Source organism: Lupinus angustifolius, chromosome LG07 (genome assembly GCF_001865875.1).
Source record: "Lupinus angustifolius cultivar Tanjil chromosome LG07, LupAngTanjil_v1.0, whole genome shotgun sequence".
Lineage (NCBI taxonomy): Eukaryota > Viridiplantae > Streptophyta > Magnoliopsida > Fabales > Fabaceae > Lupinus > Lupinus angustifolius.
The window spans coordinates 274,882-295,455 of NC_032015.1; the positions used below are offsets into that span (position 1 = coordinate 274,882).

At 32.6% G+C, this 20,574-nt stretch overlaps 3 protein-coding genes across 3 annotated transcripts; 1 reads left to right on the top strand and 2 right to left on the bottom strand.

Moving 5' to 3' along the window:
- On the bottom strand, window positions 717-6,155 carry LOC109353157 (ABC transporter G family member 15-like). Its single transcript, XM_019595349.1, has 9 exons — window positions 5,646-6,155; window positions 3,626-3,705; window positions 2,992-3,453; window positions 2,659-2,781; window positions 2,414-2,545; window positions 2,047-2,331; window positions 1,657-1,929; window positions 1,454-1,561; window positions 717-1,265 (listed from the first exon to the last, which is right to left on the bottom strand). The coding sequence occupies exons 1-9, from the start codon at window positions 5,878-5,880 to the stop codon at window positions 909-911; spliced, it is 2,055 nt and encodes a 684-aa protein (XP_019450894.1). The 5' UTR covers window positions 5,881-6,155; the 3' UTR covers window positions 717-908.
- LOC109353158 (biotin synthase-like) lies at window positions 9,799-13,260 on the top strand. Its single transcript, XM_019595351.1, has 6 exons — window positions 9,799-10,090; window positions 10,245-10,424; window positions 10,866-10,972; window positions 11,138-11,343; window positions 12,133-12,272; window positions 12,821-13,260. Exons 1-6 carry the CDS (start codon window positions 9,893-9,895, stop codon window positions 13,118-13,120), a joined length of 1,131 nt encoding a protein of 376 aa, XP_019450896.1. The 5' UTR covers window positions 9,799-9,892; the 3' UTR covers window positions 13,121-13,260.
- LOC109353159 lies at window positions 13,725-18,985 on the bottom strand. Its single transcript, XM_019595352.1, has 10 exons — window positions 18,118-18,985; window positions 17,856-17,998; window positions 17,652-17,720; window positions 17,467-17,553; window positions 17,137-17,302; window positions 16,589-16,778; window positions 15,454-16,289; window positions 14,658-15,227; window positions 14,503-14,568; window positions 13,725-14,060 (listed from the first exon to the last, which is right to left on the bottom strand). The coding sequence occupies exons 1-10, from the start codon at window positions 18,640-18,642 to the stop codon at window positions 13,947-13,949; spliced, it is 2,766 nt and encodes a 921-aa protein (XP_019450897.1). The 5' UTR covers window positions 18,643-18,985; the 3' UTR covers window positions 13,725-13,946.

Consider the following 20,574-nt stretch of genomic DNA (forward strand, 5'->3'; position numbering starts at 1 on the left):
TTATTTAAGAGTTAATAATAATTAAAAATAAATGATAAATAATATGGCGACAGTGTACAAAACTCTTACCGATCTTCTTTATTGTATATTTTTATGAATATTTTTTACTTATATAAATTTTTACTTATCTATTTATTCTGAATGAATATAATGGAACTCCTTTTATTATTTCACCCATAATTAAAATATTTAACATTTTAGGAGTGGAAAGATGGAGTTGACTCCTCAATCTTGAATATATTTTGAGACTCTTGTTTATTATTTAGGAATGATTTAAACTATAGTTAATTAGTATTTAAACTTTTTGGACCTCACTATATGAATTTTGTTCATTAAGCCACGTATCCATTATCCCATATTTTCCCACAATGATACAATATTTACATTATAAATTACAATACATTGATCATTGACAATTATAAAAGAGAAAAAGTGACTGCAAAATTTTTGTGGGTTAACCAATCCTTCACCTTATGATATGATTATCCCTTCCAATAACAACATTAAAGATTCAATAAATCCTTTTGTTAGCATAGGCAAAATCATGATATTTAAGGTGGTGTTTTTAGGCACTTATTACTGTGTTGTGTTTTCCAATAAAATCAACAAATGTATAATTGTTTATTTATTAAAAAACATGTAACAGTTGCTGCCACACGTTATATTGTTATTATCATAGAACAACACTAATACACTCAGAGGAAGACCTGCATTTGTACCAAAAATTATGGCAGTTTTGAGATTATAGAAATAAAAAGAAGTAATCCAAAGATAGAGTGTCACATTTATCTATGTTTGAAACATTTCCTCTATACATAAGATAACAGAACAAATGTAATTTTTGTATGTTAATGAAAACAACAAATATGAAACCACATAAGAAATTATAACATTGTTTATGACTCTTTCTAGTGGAGTGGAGAATCAAGACCCTCTTGAGAAGAGAGTGAACGAAGAGGTTGATGCCTCTGGGAAGGGAAAGATGGCACCATCCTAAAAGAAGGTCTCTTTTCAAGCTGTTGTATGGTTCTCTTTGCATAAAGTGACTTAAATAGTGGAGATGCTCTTTCCTTGAACTTGAGAATAGTAAAGAACAGAATTCTATAAAATATGAGAATGATTAGTAATGCTGCTAAGTCCAACCACTTGGAATGGTCTAATTCAATGCCCAACATGTGTGTGATCACATATTCTCCACTCAATTTTGGGTCACCAGGTATCAAAGGTTCAAATTCAAGCCCAAGCAAGTCATTCTTGTAAGAACCCTGTAAACATTCCAAGTTCAACAAAATGTTTATTCAAAACCTTTCCATATCCTAAGTTCAACATGTTTTGTTGCATATATACTGTGTTATGAGTTATGACCATTGCCATAAACATAGATTTTATATAAGTCTTGCATGGTTAGAAAAATATGTGACACAGTTCAGATTTGATTAGCAAATAAAGTTACCTGAATTGCCCATGCGCCATAACTGATATATGAAATCGGGTAGCGCCAAACCGGTTTTGGAAGATCAGACAGTAACCTAAAGAATCCAGAGGTCATCATCATGATTCCCTACATGAACAACCAATGATAGAAAATTAGCCTGTGGTAAATTTTAAGCGCAATTGTTCATTTTTCATTGAATGGTGTAGGCTTTTTGTTCTTACAATTAATCCAGCCCCTGTAATTATTCCCATGAGGAAATTTGGAACAAGTGAAGCTACAACCATCATCAAGCTCTCAATTACCGAGATGCAGCTTAAGATGTTGAGAGTGAAAAACACAAAGTGAATGAATCCTGGCCTGAATTTCACCATGTTATAAGTAATGGTGCCAGTAGTAAGAGCAATGGCTATCAAGAATGGGAAAGAAGAAAGAAAGTTGGCTAAGATATATGCTGCAACTCCATAATATCCATTAAGCCTTTCGCGATAAAAAAGCTGTTTCATATGAGCAAACAAATTTGATAAGCCTAAATGACCATGTAGCCATGATGAAAAGTTTATCAAATCAGACTAACTTGCCTTATTTCCAAAATTATATTATCATTTTCATACCTTCATTTCTTCAATGAATGATGGAAAGCCACCAATTGACATGAATGTCATGAATCCTGATATAAATGCACCACAGGCACCACGGGCGAGGATCGAAGTATAGCTATAGCCAATGTCAAAATAAATAGTTCCAACACATATAGATACAATGATGTAGATTATAATCCTCAACCAGTAGTAACCTACATCTCTAGACATGTTCACCATTGATCTTTTTGTCAAGGTCGATAATTGTTTCCACCAACTAGCTTGACTTCCATTCTGTGCCTCAGTTTCAAGTCCTTCCTGCAATACATTACATTAATCAATCCAACATAGAGATAATTTGACATTAATGAAGTGTAAAGCTAGTTGTCAAAATGCATACCTTGGTAGATAGTTCTTGAATCTTGGCTTTTGCCCTTTTAGCATAGGTCGAACGCCTATATTTCTCAACTAGCATTGCCTTAATTTCTGCTGTAGCTAAGTTCATAAAAGGATCTGCTGAATTTGGAACATCCTAATAATAACAATTATATCCAAAAAAACAGATTAGACCTTCCACTAAAGGAGGGGTTAAGTTTGCTGATATAACAAAAAGCAAATGCTTAGAAATTAATAGCTAATACATACAGGAATTCTTTGAGATCCCTTCAGTGTTGCTGTTACAATGTCGAAATCAGAATTGATACACCTTAAGAAGTGATCAGAAGGATTTCTTTTACGTGGACAAGGAAAACCAGCTTCAGCAAAAAACTGCAAAAGAAATTGGATAAAAAATTAGGCACAATGAAGAATAGTTTCTGACTATCAATTATAAACTGATCAAATAGAGAAACTATTTTGGTGTTGATCACATCAAGCATGCATGAAAAAACATAATAACTATACCAATAGAATCAAGAAGAATATATAAAAAGTTACATATAGTTATATATATATATAGATAGATAGATAGATAGATACCTCTACAGCCATTTTAGCTTCTCCAAAATAAACAGTTTCACCACCAGAAAGTAAGAAAAGGTCATCAAAGAGTGCAAAGACTTCACTGCTAGGTTGGTGAATGGAAGAGATAACAGTTCTTCCATCACGAGCAACATTTCTAAGAGTTTGAACAACAAAAAATGCTGAGGCACTATCAAGACCACTGGTTGGTTCATCAAGAAACAATAAGCGAGGTCTTGTAAGGATTTCAAGTGCAATGCTAACCCTTTTCTTTTCACCTCCACTTATCCCTCTCAAATGCCAGTTACCAATTAATCTATCAGCACAATCTTGAAGACCCATTTCTATGATTGTTCCATCCACTATGCCTTCAATTTCTTCTTTGTTCATTGTTGTTGGAAGACGTAGATTGGCTGAATATGATATTGTTTCTTTCACAGTTAGAGTTCCTAGCAGCACATCTTCTTGTGTTACGTATGCCTGAACCAAACATTCAAACATTAATATCAAACATTAATATATTGGGAGTCGTAGAGCCGATCTTCTAGCCGAAAATCGGATTGCGAGAGCTGTGACATTGGGCTTACATTTTCATACTCTTGCCTTCCTTATTTATTTTAATATATAAGCATGGTTTACTTTAATTACTTACCACAAAACCATAGCCTAGGCTTTGCTTCTTTCCATTGAGAAGAACATTTCCTGTCATCACCACATTTTTTGAGAGTCTACCTGCCACAATGTCCATACATTTAAATATGAGTTTAATATCTATGCATTATTAATGTAAAGTTTTTTACATTGACAACATATCATCTATCATTGATTTGTATTACTTTTGTTTGAGAGTCAAAAATAATTAATACATAAATAATAAATATTAGAAAACGTTATAACAACTGGAATGAAAAATCATGTACCAAAGTGACAGAAGCATATACCGTCATATTAGACTCAAAGTTCACCCATGTCTTCAGAAAATAATTTGTCAATTAGGCTTGAATGTTTGGGAAATGATAAAGCATTTACTTCATTCTTTCAAAACTTAATACACATAGTTTAAGAAGTAAAAAAATTAAATACCATTTTGACTAAAATAACCTCAATTGTTTAATTGAAAATGGACGACAACATCTCTATCTCTAATTTATGTTATTTCTGTGGTAAAAGATTGTGATCGATAGAAAAATTAAATTTAAATTATAATATATCACATATTTAATAACATTTTTTATGAATCTTAATCATACCCATTTTTCACATAAGGAATTACACATATTATAAGAGATATGATGTTATCCCAATTGACAAGAAGATTATGAAGTTTAGTTTAATTTGTTGCACATGCATGTCTTCCAAATAAGACAAAACGACCAGGAGACACGACAAGAGGGAAATCAAAGGCAACCAATTCTGTTTATTTCTTAATATTTTTATCATCATCAAATCTTTGTTTTATACATAACATACTTTTTTGGTCATTTTAAATATTTATTTTTTAATAAAATACTATATTATTAAAAGGTTTTGAAATATTCTGACTTTTGTTTTCTTGTACACTATTATATTTTATGGACAAGAAAGTATTTATTTATTTACAAATATGGTTATAATTTATTGTGATGCCTAAGGGTAATGGTCATTGGTCAGTGCAAATTTATCAGAATATTACTTTGTGATAATTTGAATATTACTATTCCAACAACCAAAATTGATGGCGCGACTGTAAGGTAGAGAGAACATTAATTTTGTCCATGTCAACTAGGAATCATTAATACTGAAATAGCAACCACCAACAGACTTTACTATGAATGCTTATATGTTAAAGAAAATAAATTGAATACATAAAAGATAAAGGAAAAAGAGAAGAAAACAATACCCAAGATCTTATCTTGGTAACAAATTAGAGTAGGAAAATTAATTTTGGAAATATAATATAGATTTATATTTGATCCCGGGGAACCTGGAAGGTCCATAATTGGTATGTGTGGTAATTGAAGATAAGGACATGATACCCCACCAACACCAATAACACCATGGACCAAACAATTAAAACTGAGGGACCTTTTACTCTCCACTCTCCACTTGCCTACAGAGTCTTGGCTTTAACAAATTAAATCCAAACAAAACGCTCAATATGTCCCACAACAAGAGTTTAATGTGTGTTGGGTATAAAAAGTTTTATAGTCATAATTTATTATCTATATGATTTTTATCTTAATAATAACTAATACATGATGCTGAATAATGCACTACAAAATAAAAATCATTACATTCTTGTTGGTCAGGAAAGAAAAAGAAGGGGGAAAAACAATAATAATCATAAAATATATTTATGAGATAATTTTGAAGTATTTTCTTCCATTTCCCTCCTTTTAAACCCAACTAATAACCCTAAAAAGAAATTAGAAAATAGACTATTTAATCGGTGTGTAATGTTTTTTTATATGATGAATACATGAATTATTATTATGGTTGTGTTAGGATGCAATTATATTGATTAAAGTGAATAGATTTGTTGGAGTGATGAGTATATAATTATATACTACACACTAGTATATCCTTGGTTCTAAAAAACCTAAAATCTAAGCATGCTTGAGGATTTAACTATATAAGAAAGGAGTGGTAGCAAGAACATGCATATATTATGAGACATATAGTAAGTAGTAAACCTGCTAGTGAATCAAGAAGAGTGGATTTTCCAGAACCAGAAGGACCCATAATAGCAGTGATCCTACCAGGTTCAGCATAACCATTAATCCCATTAAGCAATCTCTTTGTTGGTCCCTTCCCAAAATTTGGTATCACCACTCTCAGATCTTCCCATACCAAGTAGCTTCCCCTATTAATGTTACCATATATCACTTCCCTCTCTTTCTTGCTACCACTGCATGCTTCTATCTCCATCTTAATTTGTTTTAGCTTCTAGAGCTAGACGAGTATGAATAACCTAAGGCTAACACAATACAACTTTAACAAAGTAGAAACAAACATGACTTTCTTATGAACTAGTCATTGACAACAAATACCAAACAACTATAACTATTAATGGGGACTTTCAAATCAATTAGGAACATGGATAATTTATGAAGAGAGAGAAAAATACAAGAGTTAATGGGTTCAGTTTCAAATAGATCTGAACCTTATGGGTGACAAGTAAGGGAAATTAATGTGAGAGTTACATTTACACCATATTTTTTATGCCACGGATATGAATATTGCTATCCCTTTCAGAATGAAATTAAATTAAACTTAATTAATCATTTCATAACTTCCCAACAAATATGTGATATAAATTTCTCTGTGTAACTAGGTCCTTCCTGTTTTAGCATATGTAGTAAGTATTAGATAATAAATAGATGATAATTAAAGTTCATAAACATGTTAGGATGATGAGGTTGGGATCTATATAAACATGTACAACTAACTTGACCGAGATCATTTGTTATACGGTGTTTCATTCCTTGTCTTAAGTCAATTAAAATGTTATTTTTGTTTTTAAATTTTTTTTTTATTCATATGATAATATATAATTAATCCGGGACATGAATAGGATACTATTAGGGAAATGTGATACTTGTCTCAACTACCTACCTATTCACTTGTAACATGTTTTATACTTGAAGTGTTATTCTTTTTTGTTACGAATGGGGTTTATGGCTTGGTGTGTGTAGGTTAAAATATAGGTGAAGTGACTTAAATGGAATCCACTCTCGAGTAACCTAAATAATTTATAGCCCTCTACTTTGTTGTATTTTTTTGGGTGAGATAAAAGCTTAGAGAGGAGACTCATTCTTCTTATTTTTTTCGTGGATCTCTTTCCATTTTTAGTTTAGGACAAAATACTAATTTCAGTGAGGATTGATAATTATAGTTATACCAGCAAAATATCTTGGATTCAAACTAAATAGGACAATACATGCATATTTTAAATAATGGTTAGATTTTTTTAATCGTTTTATTGTATTTTTTGGTATATAGTTGGGTTGTGTTTTATAATACACATTCCGGAGCAGTTATTTATGCGTTTGATCTAAATTTTGGTGGCTTCCTGAAAAACTTGAGTGGAAAAGTGAAACAAAATGTTCCAAGAAATAAGTGTTTAATTGATCTGCTTCTGTAAATTAAGAATGGTAAGAGGTTAATAAAAATAATGAAGAGAATATAATATTAGATGGGTATGCACAATGGACAATTATGCACAATGGATATGGATCAGTAGTCGCAGACAAGATAATTATTATATATATAACAAAGTCAAAACTCACGGCTTGGAATTTTTTATTTAAAAATTTGTAACTCCAGGATCAAAAACAAGTTTTATATACTGATACGTATAATTTTAATATTCAACATGAGAGAGGTCCTGAAATAATTCAACAGGTGCTACAGAACACTCATCAATGCCAGTGTAAAACACCAATTATATATTATATATTTCTGACGAAAACTTACATGGAAATATATTATATTTAGAAATAAATACATTTTATGTTTTTTAATACTATTATTTAAAATTAAATTTAATAAAAATTAAAATATTAATATATTGTCAGAATATTATTAATTATATTTATATGGTTTCATCTTGGCACAAGTCTGTTCTTTACAAAAAAAAAACGTACCATGACTCTAGTAGCGCCTCTAATCTTGTTGGGGTGTCAATTCCCATAATACAGTGAGGCCCGATATCAAAATTGTTAGCAAAACTATCCCCTCGATTATATCACAAAAGTTTATCTTATCAGAAAATCATAAATGTGATGAGACATGTGGCAATATTTCCACAAAAAACAGATATACAACCTCAATATTGGATATACTACAAGTCAATAATGATTCGAAGACCCTGTTTCTGTGTCTGTCGGCCAACCTATTGTAGATTTGATAATCAACTTTACAGTACAGTGTTGATCTAATTATGTAAAGTCTTGCTAAATATTAAAAAGATTAAAATATCTGTTATTCGATTTATGAGAGTGATACTAGTTGAAAGACACAACCTCACATCCTGAGAAAGATAATTCCTTACACATTGGGTGAAAGAATTCTGTTAGTAACCAAAATAGGTGACATTAGATCTAGGGCTGGAAATGAGCTGAACCGAGTCAAACCAGATCAGCTCGATAAGCTCATGAGCTTAACGAGTCAAACTATATCAGACTCAAGTTCGGCTCGTTTATTTAATGAGCTCAATTTCCAGCTTAAGTTTGTCTCATTTGGTTCATGAACCAAGTTTATTGAGTTAAATAACGAATCGAGTTCCAAACAAATACTGAGTTGGTTTGGTTCATTGTCCGCCCTAATTAGATGATATGTTGTCCATTGGAATCAAATGAAGAGTTTGAATGACCTTTTGATTCATTAATGACCCCTATGTGTATTGATTTTTGGAGTAATATTTCATGACTTTAACTATTCCCTTCCCACTTTAAAATTCAACTTGCAAAATGATATATGGGGCATAGATAAACAACTACGGGCAAACCAGGAAACAAACCAGCAAAAGTTAGATTAAGTATTATTGGGTGCACCAAACAAGACCTAAACCATTTGAAATTCAGTTGATGCAAGCACATCAACCAAGAACACACCTCATTTATGGACATTATATGGTTATTTGAATATTAAATATGCAAATGTTATAAGTGTGAATGAAGAAGATTATATTGTATAGAAGTTGATGAGCTGAACATATAAAAGAATGGAATTATAGATGTAAAGTTTTTAGGTTTTGAGTCAAGATGCGACGTCAAGTTCACGTATATGCATCTTTCACTTAACACATGGAATAATGTTATAATTCATAGATGAAGTGGTATTTGACGGCTCAACCGAGTATTGTAGCAACAATTGGTCGATAGATCAATATGATATATATAATATTTGAAGGGGAATAACTCACACTTGATGGGTAGGTATTTCTACAATATATAAAACTCTTCCAATTAAATACATTTTATTTTCTTCATATAATTATTATGAGAGTGGATATAATATATGAAGTGGTATTTCTACAATATACGCTTTTACTCATTAATAATGTGGTGTATATATATACAAAAAATTGATCAGATAATATCTTATTAAATCTAAATAACATCTTAGTAAATTTAAATCTGCTTCTAAAATTTATCATGGTCATTAAAAGATTATGGAATATCTTATAAGTATTAACCAAATTAAATCTGCTCCTAAATATTCTATTTAATAACAATTTAAATTTGAATAGAATAAGTTAGCTTGTTTTACTGTAATTTATATTTTGGTATGTAACGTTTAAAAAAATTCTTACTTGTTCTACTGAAAAAACTTAGACTTTTGTGTTATTGTTGTTGTGATTAAGACTATAATCTTCAAGTAATATTAAGATTATAACCTTATATTATTTTTAAAATAATTGAGAAAAATAATCAATTTTAATGACACATAGAATTTACCGAAAAAATCTGAGTATGCTAGTAGCCATTCAACTATGTATATATTATTATTCTAAATTTGTAGGTGGGTGAGGAGGTGGTGGTTGTTTGGTTAAGCTCCATGTGTCTGACGCAGGAGTGTTGTTTGATAGAGCCACCAAATACGAATTAACCCAACAACCAACCACATGCACCTACAAGGTTGGTTCCGTCAAAGGCTTCAACTTTCAAAGTCATCCTACTCACACTAGAGATAAATCTGTCCGAGCTTACAACTTCCACAGATAGTGAAGCTAATTTTTTCAGCGATATTTTTTCTATTCAGGAGACTCCAACCCATTATTTACTTAAGGGGAATCCATATACCACTTGAATTAACTTCAGATGATTTTGAAGTTTGAAGTTTAGGCCATAATAAATAATACTATTTCTAACATCATATTACCTCCTCGTACATATCCTAACCACAAACGATTACTCACTTTCATTATTTCAAAATCATGTTTTTGGTTAAACCCATTTTCCGAAAACACCAAAGACCCTCTTCTACCCTCTGGCTACTTCACCACACGTTTAGTTCCTCAGCAGCCGCAGTTCAAGCTGAAAAGGCCATCAAAGACGGTCCCAGAAACGATTGGACCAGAGATGAAATCAAATCCGTTTACGATTCTCCCATTCTCGATCTTCTCTTTCATGGGGTAACTCTTCATTTCTCTTTCTACTTAAATCCCTTCATTCAAATTTTCATTCTTTTTAACTTATTCGGGAAACCCATCTACGAAAGTAGAATTTTTTATACGAAAATATCGAATAGCATCATCGTAAAATTTTACTAATGTTGTTTGTTGTCAGGCTCAAGTTCACAGACATGCTCATAACTTCAGGGAAGTGCAGCAGTGTACTTTGATGTCAATTAAAACAGGTGGGTGTAGTGAAGATTGTTCCTACTGTCCTCAATCCTCTAGGTATGATACTGGTCTTAAATCCCAACGACTTACCAACAAGGACGCTGTTCTCCAAGCTGCAAAAAAGGTTCCTTATTTTTTATTAGAGTTCATCCATTTATCTACCTGCAAATGTTACAAAATATTCACTTAGAATTGTTAAAAGAATTAAGTAATGAGATTTATAATGACTTGAGCAATCCCCTCGAATGAGGTAGCCTTTTCGAGTTTTCGGTGGATTTAGACTTGGTTATTCTAATGTGGTATCAAAGCCTATTCCGATGTTGGGTAATTCATTCCAAATGTCCAGTCCTAGGTGTTATGGTGTGTGTTAAGTGTTAAAGTCCTCTCATACATTGAATTATATGAGTATTGAGACATTTTTATAAGCTATCTTTTAGAGTGGAGTTAGGCCTAGTCATTTTAGGAAGAATATTAATTTAAGTATAAATGTATAATATATGTTGTTGGTCATGTAATGCTGTTTTTTGTCTTCATGAATAACATGGAGAATCATTTTTTCATGTAGGCAAAAGAGGCTGGGAGCACTCGCTTTTGTATGGGTGCTGCATGGAGGGAGACAGTAGGAAGAAAGACAAACTTCAACCAGATCCTTGATTATGTAAAAGACATAAGGTATTTATTTCAACAGCATTTTACTTTTGTCGGAATTATCAACTACTATGAAAAGGGGCCATTGTGTGTCTAAGAAGTTTCGTGGTGACTGTGAAAATATGTTAGAAGTATGACCAAACATACTTTAGTTCTTTGGTAACGTTTGGGCTATCTATTTCACTCTAGGGAAATGGGAATGGAGGTGTGTTGCACCCTTGGCATGCTGGAGAAACAGCAGGCTGTTGAACTCAAGAAGGCAGGTCTGACAGCTTATAATCACAATCTTGACACTTCAAGGGAATACTATCCAAAAATCATTACAACGAGGACTTACGATGAGCGTCTAAAAACCCTTGAGTTTGTTCGTGATGCAGGGATCAATGTTTGTTCTGGTAATTGTATTATTAACTTTAAATACAACGAAACTTATTTGTATATTGATATGGCTTACACTCGAGTTCAACAAGATGAATGTGATATAGATTTTATAACATCTTTCCTAGACCAGAATAGCATATCCACTCCATGAAGCTCATCCATTGTAATAATAATAAATTATTATTTCTTCATGCCAGGATCATAGTATGTAGGTCTTATTCATTATGAACACTTTTTCTCTGTTTTTCTTGGCTCTGGAGTGAACAGTGTTTGATATTTGCCTGCTTTAGCTACTTAGTCTTCATATAAATAGTTTGACTGGACAGTATAAAGTTGCAGCCGACCCCACCTGGTGGGAGTAAGGCTTGGTTGTTGTTGACTGGACAATATAATGTTCCAAAGTAAGCGCTTTTGGGAATAAGAGCAGTTCAATAAGTTTGCTAAGAAATTTAAAATTTGATTACGAGTTTGTAATATATCTATTTTACAATTTATGCCATGGCTTAAGGTTTTGTGTTACAATGATTTGAATTTGAGAAGGGAACCTTAGTTTGATTACTTTGGTAACATTATTACTTTAAGTAAGCAGCATAAAGATTACCAATAATTATTTGAAGTCTCTATGCCATGGCATCACCAGTTATCAAATCTAAATCTTGCTTGTTTCTCTATTCGAAATGAACGTAAATCATGAAGTAATTATTTTTTATTTTCTCTTGTACCTGTGCACCTGTGCAATGAAATATCTAACTGTAATGCATTTATCTCCTATAGTAGTCTGACCAGATGATATCTGCTTACAGGAGGAATTATCGGGCTTGGAGAAGCAGAGGATGACCGAGTAGGTTTGTTACACACATTGTCAACCCTACCCACTCATCCAGAGAGTGTTCCTATTAATGCACTTATTGCTGTAAAGGGAACCCCTCTAGAGGATCAGAAGGTGAATTTATTTAATTGATCAAATTGTTAAACTAAAATAATAGTGAAAAAATGTTGGTCATTATTTGTCAGCTCAATTTTTAATTGTGTCTAAGAGTTGATGATAGCAGGACAAAATGGTGTGGATATGAAATCATCCTTTCTAGAGATAATTAAGATGATTTCTAATGTATAATTATCTGCAGGATTGAGAAGATAGTAGCTAAGATTTTACCAGTTATAAAATTTATTAATGTTAAGGTGACAAGTAGAATCATATGACATCATACAATTATCATCTAGTAACATTTTCTTGTAGTGTGGTTTTTGCTTCGGGTCCAGTCAGTTAGTTATTCTTTATTTAGGCTTTTCATTTTTCTGCTCTTTCCCCCCGCCCTTTGAGCTTTTTAATGACCTTATATTCCTTTTTGTAAGCATAAAATTTACATGTATGGATTGATGGCATCATCTCAAACTCATGTACATCTTAAACCAAGTTTTACAAAAATTACTGTCACATTTGTTTTGAGTTGTCCATGTACCTCAAAAGTGTTTCTGCTCTATTTTCAGCCTGTCGAAATATGGGAGATGATTCGCATGATAGCCACGGCGCGTATCATAATGCCAAAAGCGATGGTGAGGTTATCAGCAGGCAGAGTTAGATTCTCCATGCCTGAGCAGGCATTGTGCTTTCTGGCTGGTGCAAATTCTATCTTCACTGGTGAAAAGCTACTCACAACTGCTAACAATGATTTTGATGCTGATCAACTCATGTTTAAAGTTCTTGGTCTGATCCCAAAAGCTCCAAGCTTTAATGAAGACCAAAATAGCGAGGCAGAGGATTTAAAGGAAGCTGCTTCTTCTAGTTGAGTTGGTCATAGATTTCAGCTAATGTTCATTTTCTGTAACTGCTTATTCCCATGCCCACTGGATTTTCTCTTCTTACTCTTTCTTCTCCCCCATTGATAATTTAAAATGCACTGGATGTTATTGAATTTTTGGATTTTCAATTTGATGGAAGCTCGGGGACAATGACACACACCCGAAAGACATTAGTTCCTTACCCTCAGAATATATATACATTTTTACATGGCTATCTGTGAAAAAAGGGAACAAAATGTATGTTTAATCACTTGTGATAACTGCATTCAAACTCTAACCAAGGTCAATTAATAATATGAATTATTTTACTGTTATTTTCTAAACTAAGCTGTAGTTTTAATATAAGATTAAGTAGTAAGTTATTGACCAAAAAATTCAAATTATGCTATGAACAGCAGACTTAAAAAAGGCCAATTCCAAAAAAAACTACAATTGAATAGGTAGTTGTTCAAATAAGTAGATGTAGCTCATTTTTTGTCTAATAAGTTAATCCAAAAGCAAACATATTATGGTTGTCAAAAGTCAAAACAGTCTTTAATATATATATTCTTAACTTCAGATGTAACAGTTACTGGAGGCAAAGAGAAAATGAAGCAAAATATATTGTCTATACTTTACATTGTTGAGAAGAGAGTAAATTTAAATATTTGTTAAAAGTGAACTAGTACTTTTACCTCTAACAATACCTATTTCATCATGCAGTTGCTAACTACCACTTTTGTTTCTTATTTGTTACCATATACTATATATAATCTTCCTAGCCTACACCCTCTACATCAACTTCTTGTGGTTTGTCAATTATTTCAGGAAAATCTTATGATGATGATGCTACTGAAATCCAATAATTTTCTAAGCACAAACTGGTTGGTGTGCCTATGATCCTTGACCAATTCCATTCATTCTCCTCCATATGTTGTATTTCTGCCAGCTGCCATATAAGTGCTGATATTAGCATTATACCACAAAACCTTAGAAACCAACCATTTTGAAAACTGCACAATGAGGTCATATTCAACTAGTCCAATTATATTGTATTGCACAAGTTTTCAAGCTAGAGCTAGTTATAGACTCTAGTCAAAAGCTTCAGCAGTTTAAAATGAATGTTGATAAATGTTACTAATTCAAAATGCATCCACCTGATGTTAATAGTATAGGACAGCAATAGGATTGTGTCAAAAATATGAAATTAAATTTAAGCTCACAAGAGAAGTAAGAGAATAATATATGATATTTGGATCCACATGGCTTGAAGTATGTCTTATAAATAATGATAGCTTGTTAGTTTTTGTAGAGTGGATTATGTGGTGATACTATGATAAATGATTGTCAATTAGATAATTGGAAATCTTAGTGAACTAAAAGGTTCTTACCCTGCCATCTCTGAGCTCAAATATGACAGAACCTTCAGAAAATGGAATTGGTCTTGTAGATGCTACCTGTGTTGGATCAAACTCAAAATCAATTATATGAACATACAATCCTAATGCATGCTTATTCAACCTTTAATTGTAGTATAATATTTTACCTTTGGGTCACATTTACTGTTTAGTTCAGCAAGGTTCTTCTCTTGATCCTTCATCATCAAGTTAGATGCTGAATCTTCAACCATTTTATTTCCCATATAGGGAAAGCCACAATCCTTCCATTTCCATGTATTTTTTGTGTCCATGTACCTCAGGTACACTTTGCCATCTGAACCAATTAAAAGTAGTTGATTACCTTCAAAGGTAGGACTAGGTGAACCAACCAATGTTACGCCTTTATCGGGTGTTCCATGTTCTACCCAATTCCATCCATACCATGTATCCCAGTGATACTCAACAAGGCCACCTTCTATTGAAAGCATGAAGAGAGAACCTGAGAGTGACTTTGATGATGGTCTTAGAACTGATCCAGGAAACTGTGAAAGAATCAAATGCTGAGACTGGTAATGCTCATGCCACAATTCACTTACTTTGTTATACTGGTATAGGCGGCCGTTTCTTCCGATGACCAAGACTATATTCTCCCTGTACAATTCCTGGTCTACTATGCATGCTACTTTAACACTTGGAGGACTTCTGCAATCTTTCCATTTAAACTTTCTCATGTAGACCTGTGTATAACATGTAAGTAAATATTTACTTCTCCAATGAATATATGAAGTTGAATATGACCATGTTTAATTGAATAATGTATGTATCTAACTGTTTAATCTATGCTAATTGCTTTGAATTGTCACATGTCCAATGTTCTAAGATACAAAGTTCAGAAAAATAAGAAACTATTAGCATCCATTTTCTACTGAGCCTTTATTATTATTAGTGTTACTGTTTACCTACCATGTACTGCAGTAATCTTCCATTTTTGCTCACAAAGAAAATTGCATCTTCAGATGTAACCTTCCTAGCTTTACCTGGTAATCTATCCCAAGGTTGGCCTCCAATAATATTTCTTCCTTTCTTCAAAGATGTGCAATTCCTCCATGCTATCTCATTGTTATTCCATTCTCTAAGAAGCAGACTCCCAAATGTATCGACCATGAATAAGCTTCCATTATAGTTCCCCACTATACCATTCATAGCAGTAGAGCTCTCATGCCGCAACCATACCCATACACTCTCAACACAAATGTATTCAAAAATCAAACCTTCCTTTGTTATTAAGAAAAATGACTTGCCTTCGTACATCAACCACAGGCGGAAGTTACTACTAGTCCAGTCATCTGGTAAAGTGTATTCTTCTGAAGATTTGGTTAGTTCATTGCTTGAAGTGTCTAGAGATAAGTAATAATGCTGTGCTTGGCTTTGCTTTCTCCTACTTGTTATTGAACTTATTCCTGAATCCTTGGACTCATCTTTTATGCCAATCACACAATTTCGAGGACCACGTTCTTCTGTGCAGTATTCTGCATTCCATCCTTCACTCTCTGGTGCATCTAATATGGACCAAACATACTTCATTGTTGCTTTCCTTCGAAAGTTTTGTGATAGAGACGGTCCTGAACTTTCACCGCCTAGTCCTGGTAGATGTAATTCTGCAAGTCTACCATCATCCAGTGGAAAAAGTATCCTGCCAACTTGTAATGGTAAGCCAATTATACCTCTTGCTACTTTTGCATGTAAGGGGTGCTCATGACTTACCCATGCTCCCGGAAATTGATTATTTTGAACAGTACCTTTGTTCCATGTGAGAAACAAATGTCAATAAAAAAATGAAGTATTAATGCTGAAATCTCTATAGTTAATACATGAATACTCTGAGTCATACAGAGATATTATTCTAGCACCTCATTCTGCATATATATGGCTTTAGATGAGAGAATATATGCTGAGAAGACAAGTTATTCTTATGAAAAGGGAATATGAGGAGTGGTGTTTGCTGATGTTAAAGTGAAGAATCTGATCTACAATAAATATAGTTAGTATTTTCTGTCGCCCACTGTCGAAATAAACTTAGCTCAATCAGATGACTAACCTAATTGTTTTGGCATTTGATATTCGAAGACAGATCCGGCTGAACTAGTGAAGAATAAAGAAATGAAGGCTTCACTTGATTCATCTTGTAGAGTTGGTGTAATAGATGTCAAATTTTGATGTGGAGGACTTCCATGGACTACCCATTTCCACTTCCTTTGATGTAATCTTCTCTCCACCATAGTGCCTTCCTGTGTAGTTATCCGAGATTCGTTTTTTATGAAGTGTCCAAGACAAATAGGAATAATTTCTTTTGTGAACCATTAAGATAATTCTACATTTGTCCAAGTGAATCATGCTCAAGACTCAAGTGATTAGCAAATTTCATTGAATCTTCAAGAAGTTTTATGTTGAACTTATGATTATAGTAATTCAAGTTTCTACATGATTTACTTTCTTCTTTGATAAATTTTCATTGGACTAACATGTTACGAGTCGTCACTCACCACTTGCAGCCAGACCACTTTCCTTGAAAGAGCACAAAAAAAATTGCATTCACTCATTCTGGGAAAGGAAGAAATGTTGACGAAATACTTATATTTAACTTACCTTGGTTAAAAGAAACAGAGATTCAGAATGATCACCACTTAATCCATACATAACGCACCCCTTAGACGGTACCAAAGGTGCAAATTGCGCCACTCTGTCTTGCCATATGTGCCTCTTCCATGCCGGTTTTGATTTTTTATCATATTCATAAAGGTCTCCAGCAGAACTACATCACCAGATATCAGCTAAACTTGTTAGAGTATAGAAAGATACGAGTCGTGTTTTAATACTTAATAGAAACAACATAGTAGCTTGTTGTGTTAAAAAAGATCCATCATTTTAACTTTGCTTTTGCAAACATGCTTCATGCAACATAAATAGATTACTCACCTTATGGTGTATACTACTTCTCGTGTTGAAGCGACATCGGCTATCGCTGCTACATTTGCTCCAGCAGGTTGCCCATGATTTGTCCATCTGTTCTATATATATCGCAAAGTAGGAGCGGAATTAGTAATATTTGCTTAGGATTCAAGTTCTTAGGTACTAGTATTTTCAACAAACTTGAGTTTTACCTTGGAGGGTCAAGCTCAGAACCACAAAATTCTACCAGTGTTCCATTCTTTGTACAGAAATAAGCTCTCCTGTCGACAATGCAACAACATAAACAAGGCGTTAAGAGAACATAGATGTTTCAGAAGTAATGGAATTCAAATATATGCTCGTGTTGTATTATATATGCTTGATTTCACAAACTACACATTTAATTATGTACTCACTGCCCATCATGTGATACAACGCCAGATTTCATCAATGTCATAGGATTTTTCTCAGGATCATTATCTGTGATTGGATTGAGTTTTGGTGTGATTTCAACCCAAACTGGTTGCGGATGCGGAGCTTCACCAAGGTGCAGTTTCATCTGTTAAACAATATTATAATCAGTCAACATTCAACACTCACCAAGGTGTAACATGTATCTGAAAAGAAGAGTGGATATTCTCAATGAAAAGGAATTTAGAGAATTGATTATTTGTGAACCTGATAAAGATTTCCTGCTTCAGATAGAGCAAGAACTAGCTGATTGATGATAAAAACCGTGATTGCGCGTCCTGCTGATATTGGTAAGTCATGAGGGGCAATAACCCATTCTAGTCTATTCCAAAACCTCTCATAGATAGATCCACTTTCTCCAGTGATCCAGATAGAAGTCTCAGACATTTTGGTCAAGGAAATTCTCTTTCTCAGAGGTAGAATAACATCCTTATTGTCCAGACTATTCTTTTTCTCATCAAGTTCATGTTCTTGATCAAATATTTCTTCTCTCTTATTAACTTCAGCACACTCACTATTAACACTAGAAACCAGATCATAAGGTAGTTCCACTTCAACCCATGTTTCAGCTTGCTCACTGAACTTCCAAAACCTATCAGTTTTCTGCTCAAACCTTCTATTGCTTTGTCGAAAATACTGATGATAAGAGCACCCTGAAGAAAAACTTAAAACTACACAGAAGCTCATAGACAAGATTAACAAGATGCCATATATTAAATGGACCATAGACATGGTGGCATAAAGAGCCTGAACCTGATAAAGTAAATTACAATTTGTTTGTTGCTCTAAGGACAAGCTTATTTGGTCTTGGTTTGTAGTTGTACCTCATGAAGTACCCCATATGGGACCATAAATGTAAAGGTTAGGATCATAACTCAAGTTATCAAAGAGATCAAAGTAAATGGAAAAGTCTTTTTGTCATGGAAAATTCATTACTTGAGATGTGAATATGGACAGGTAGTAGTTGCAGGTACAGTTTCTAGATTATAAGTACAACTACCTCTTTAATCAGTTGTAGTATATGGCTTATGTTTTCTTCAACTTATTGATAAAATAACCGGAACTTTTATTATACTGCTGATTATTCCTTACCATTCCTTAGAGGGCTAGTGGAAAATAGATTCTTTATCTGACCAAATTCTCATAACTTGACCCTTTATTTTATTTTATTTTATAAATATATACATGTACATACATAAACATATACATTTATATATATATATATATATATAGTATGCAAGATATCAAAGATTTTGTTGCTTTGCGTTTGTAAAGAAACATTTGATTAAGATTCCTACTTGGACCTTTACACCAGGGATATATTCCATTACCATGACAGAGATGCTGCAGCTACTTTTAAATATTATGATATTTGATTAAGTTCAGTTGGATTATGAGAAGCCTATCAAATAATGATCTGATATTTAAAGCTTTGACTATGAATAGAAAAATGTAACAAATTTCATATCAAACAGTGTTTTGAAAGTGAGATATAGATGGCTTAGCTCAGATAACATTGATATTATTTAGAACCCATTTAGAGATGAAAAGGACAAGGAAGACATCAGCATCCACAAGTGTTTGGCGTGCATCTTTGGAAATAGTTTATATTGATGATACTACTTCCATGTTCACTCACACAACCGGCTATATCATCACATATCGATTCAATTGTTGGAAACAAGCGAACAATCAAATAAACAAAAATAACAGTTTAGTTTGTACCAAAAATGAAAAGAAAGGTCAACTAGCACTTTAATAAAACTTATTTCTAGTTGTGCATAGATGGTATAAGATTGTGCAAATAAAATTGTTCATACATTAGTTATAATTGATGAAGAGAGGAGCTTATATTATAATTGAGAGATATAAAAACACATTTATGAAATACTTAAAACCTTCTTTTGGTATTCTTTTTGCTCTAAAATTCTCACAAATACTTCTTCATGGATTCAAACTAGAATTCAACAACAAAAAATGCATTTACATCTACTTTACCTACTACTAAAACTATAATAATTTTTGTAGATATAAAATAATGTGAGTTTAAATTTAAGACGTGATTAATTCAAATTTATCTTGTATTTTGTAATTTTTTTGTAAAATAAAAACCCACCAAATGCACAAATTACTTAATACTAGTAATCTATACATTTAAATATTATTATCAGTTGAATCCTCAAACTGAAAAATTTGAGAACTAAAACTAATTAGATTTCAAAGGAACTAATATACCTCTTAATATATATTATCAATATTTCTTAAAGTAGAAAATTCTTACATTAGATTTCAAGTTAATCTATTTTTTAGAAACAAGTTAAACTTATCTCAAATATCTCTCAATTTTCAAATTCATGAAGTAACACCTGCCATTAAAAATAAACAAATAGGGTTTCTATATTTTATTTCTTAGTGTCTGTCTCACTTAAGGTGAATGATTAACATCCATATAATACCCCAAACAGGTTAAATTGCGAAATATTTTTGCAAACACTAATTCAAAATTAAAATAATTTAAATCTCAAATTTAGCAATTTTGCCTATAATTAATAAATTTAAGTCAACAATATTTGTTATAATGAAAGGTCATTGGTCTGAGATAAGGGTGGAACTGAATTAGCAATATATCCAGATCCCAAAATAAGAGTTGAATATCTACAGAGA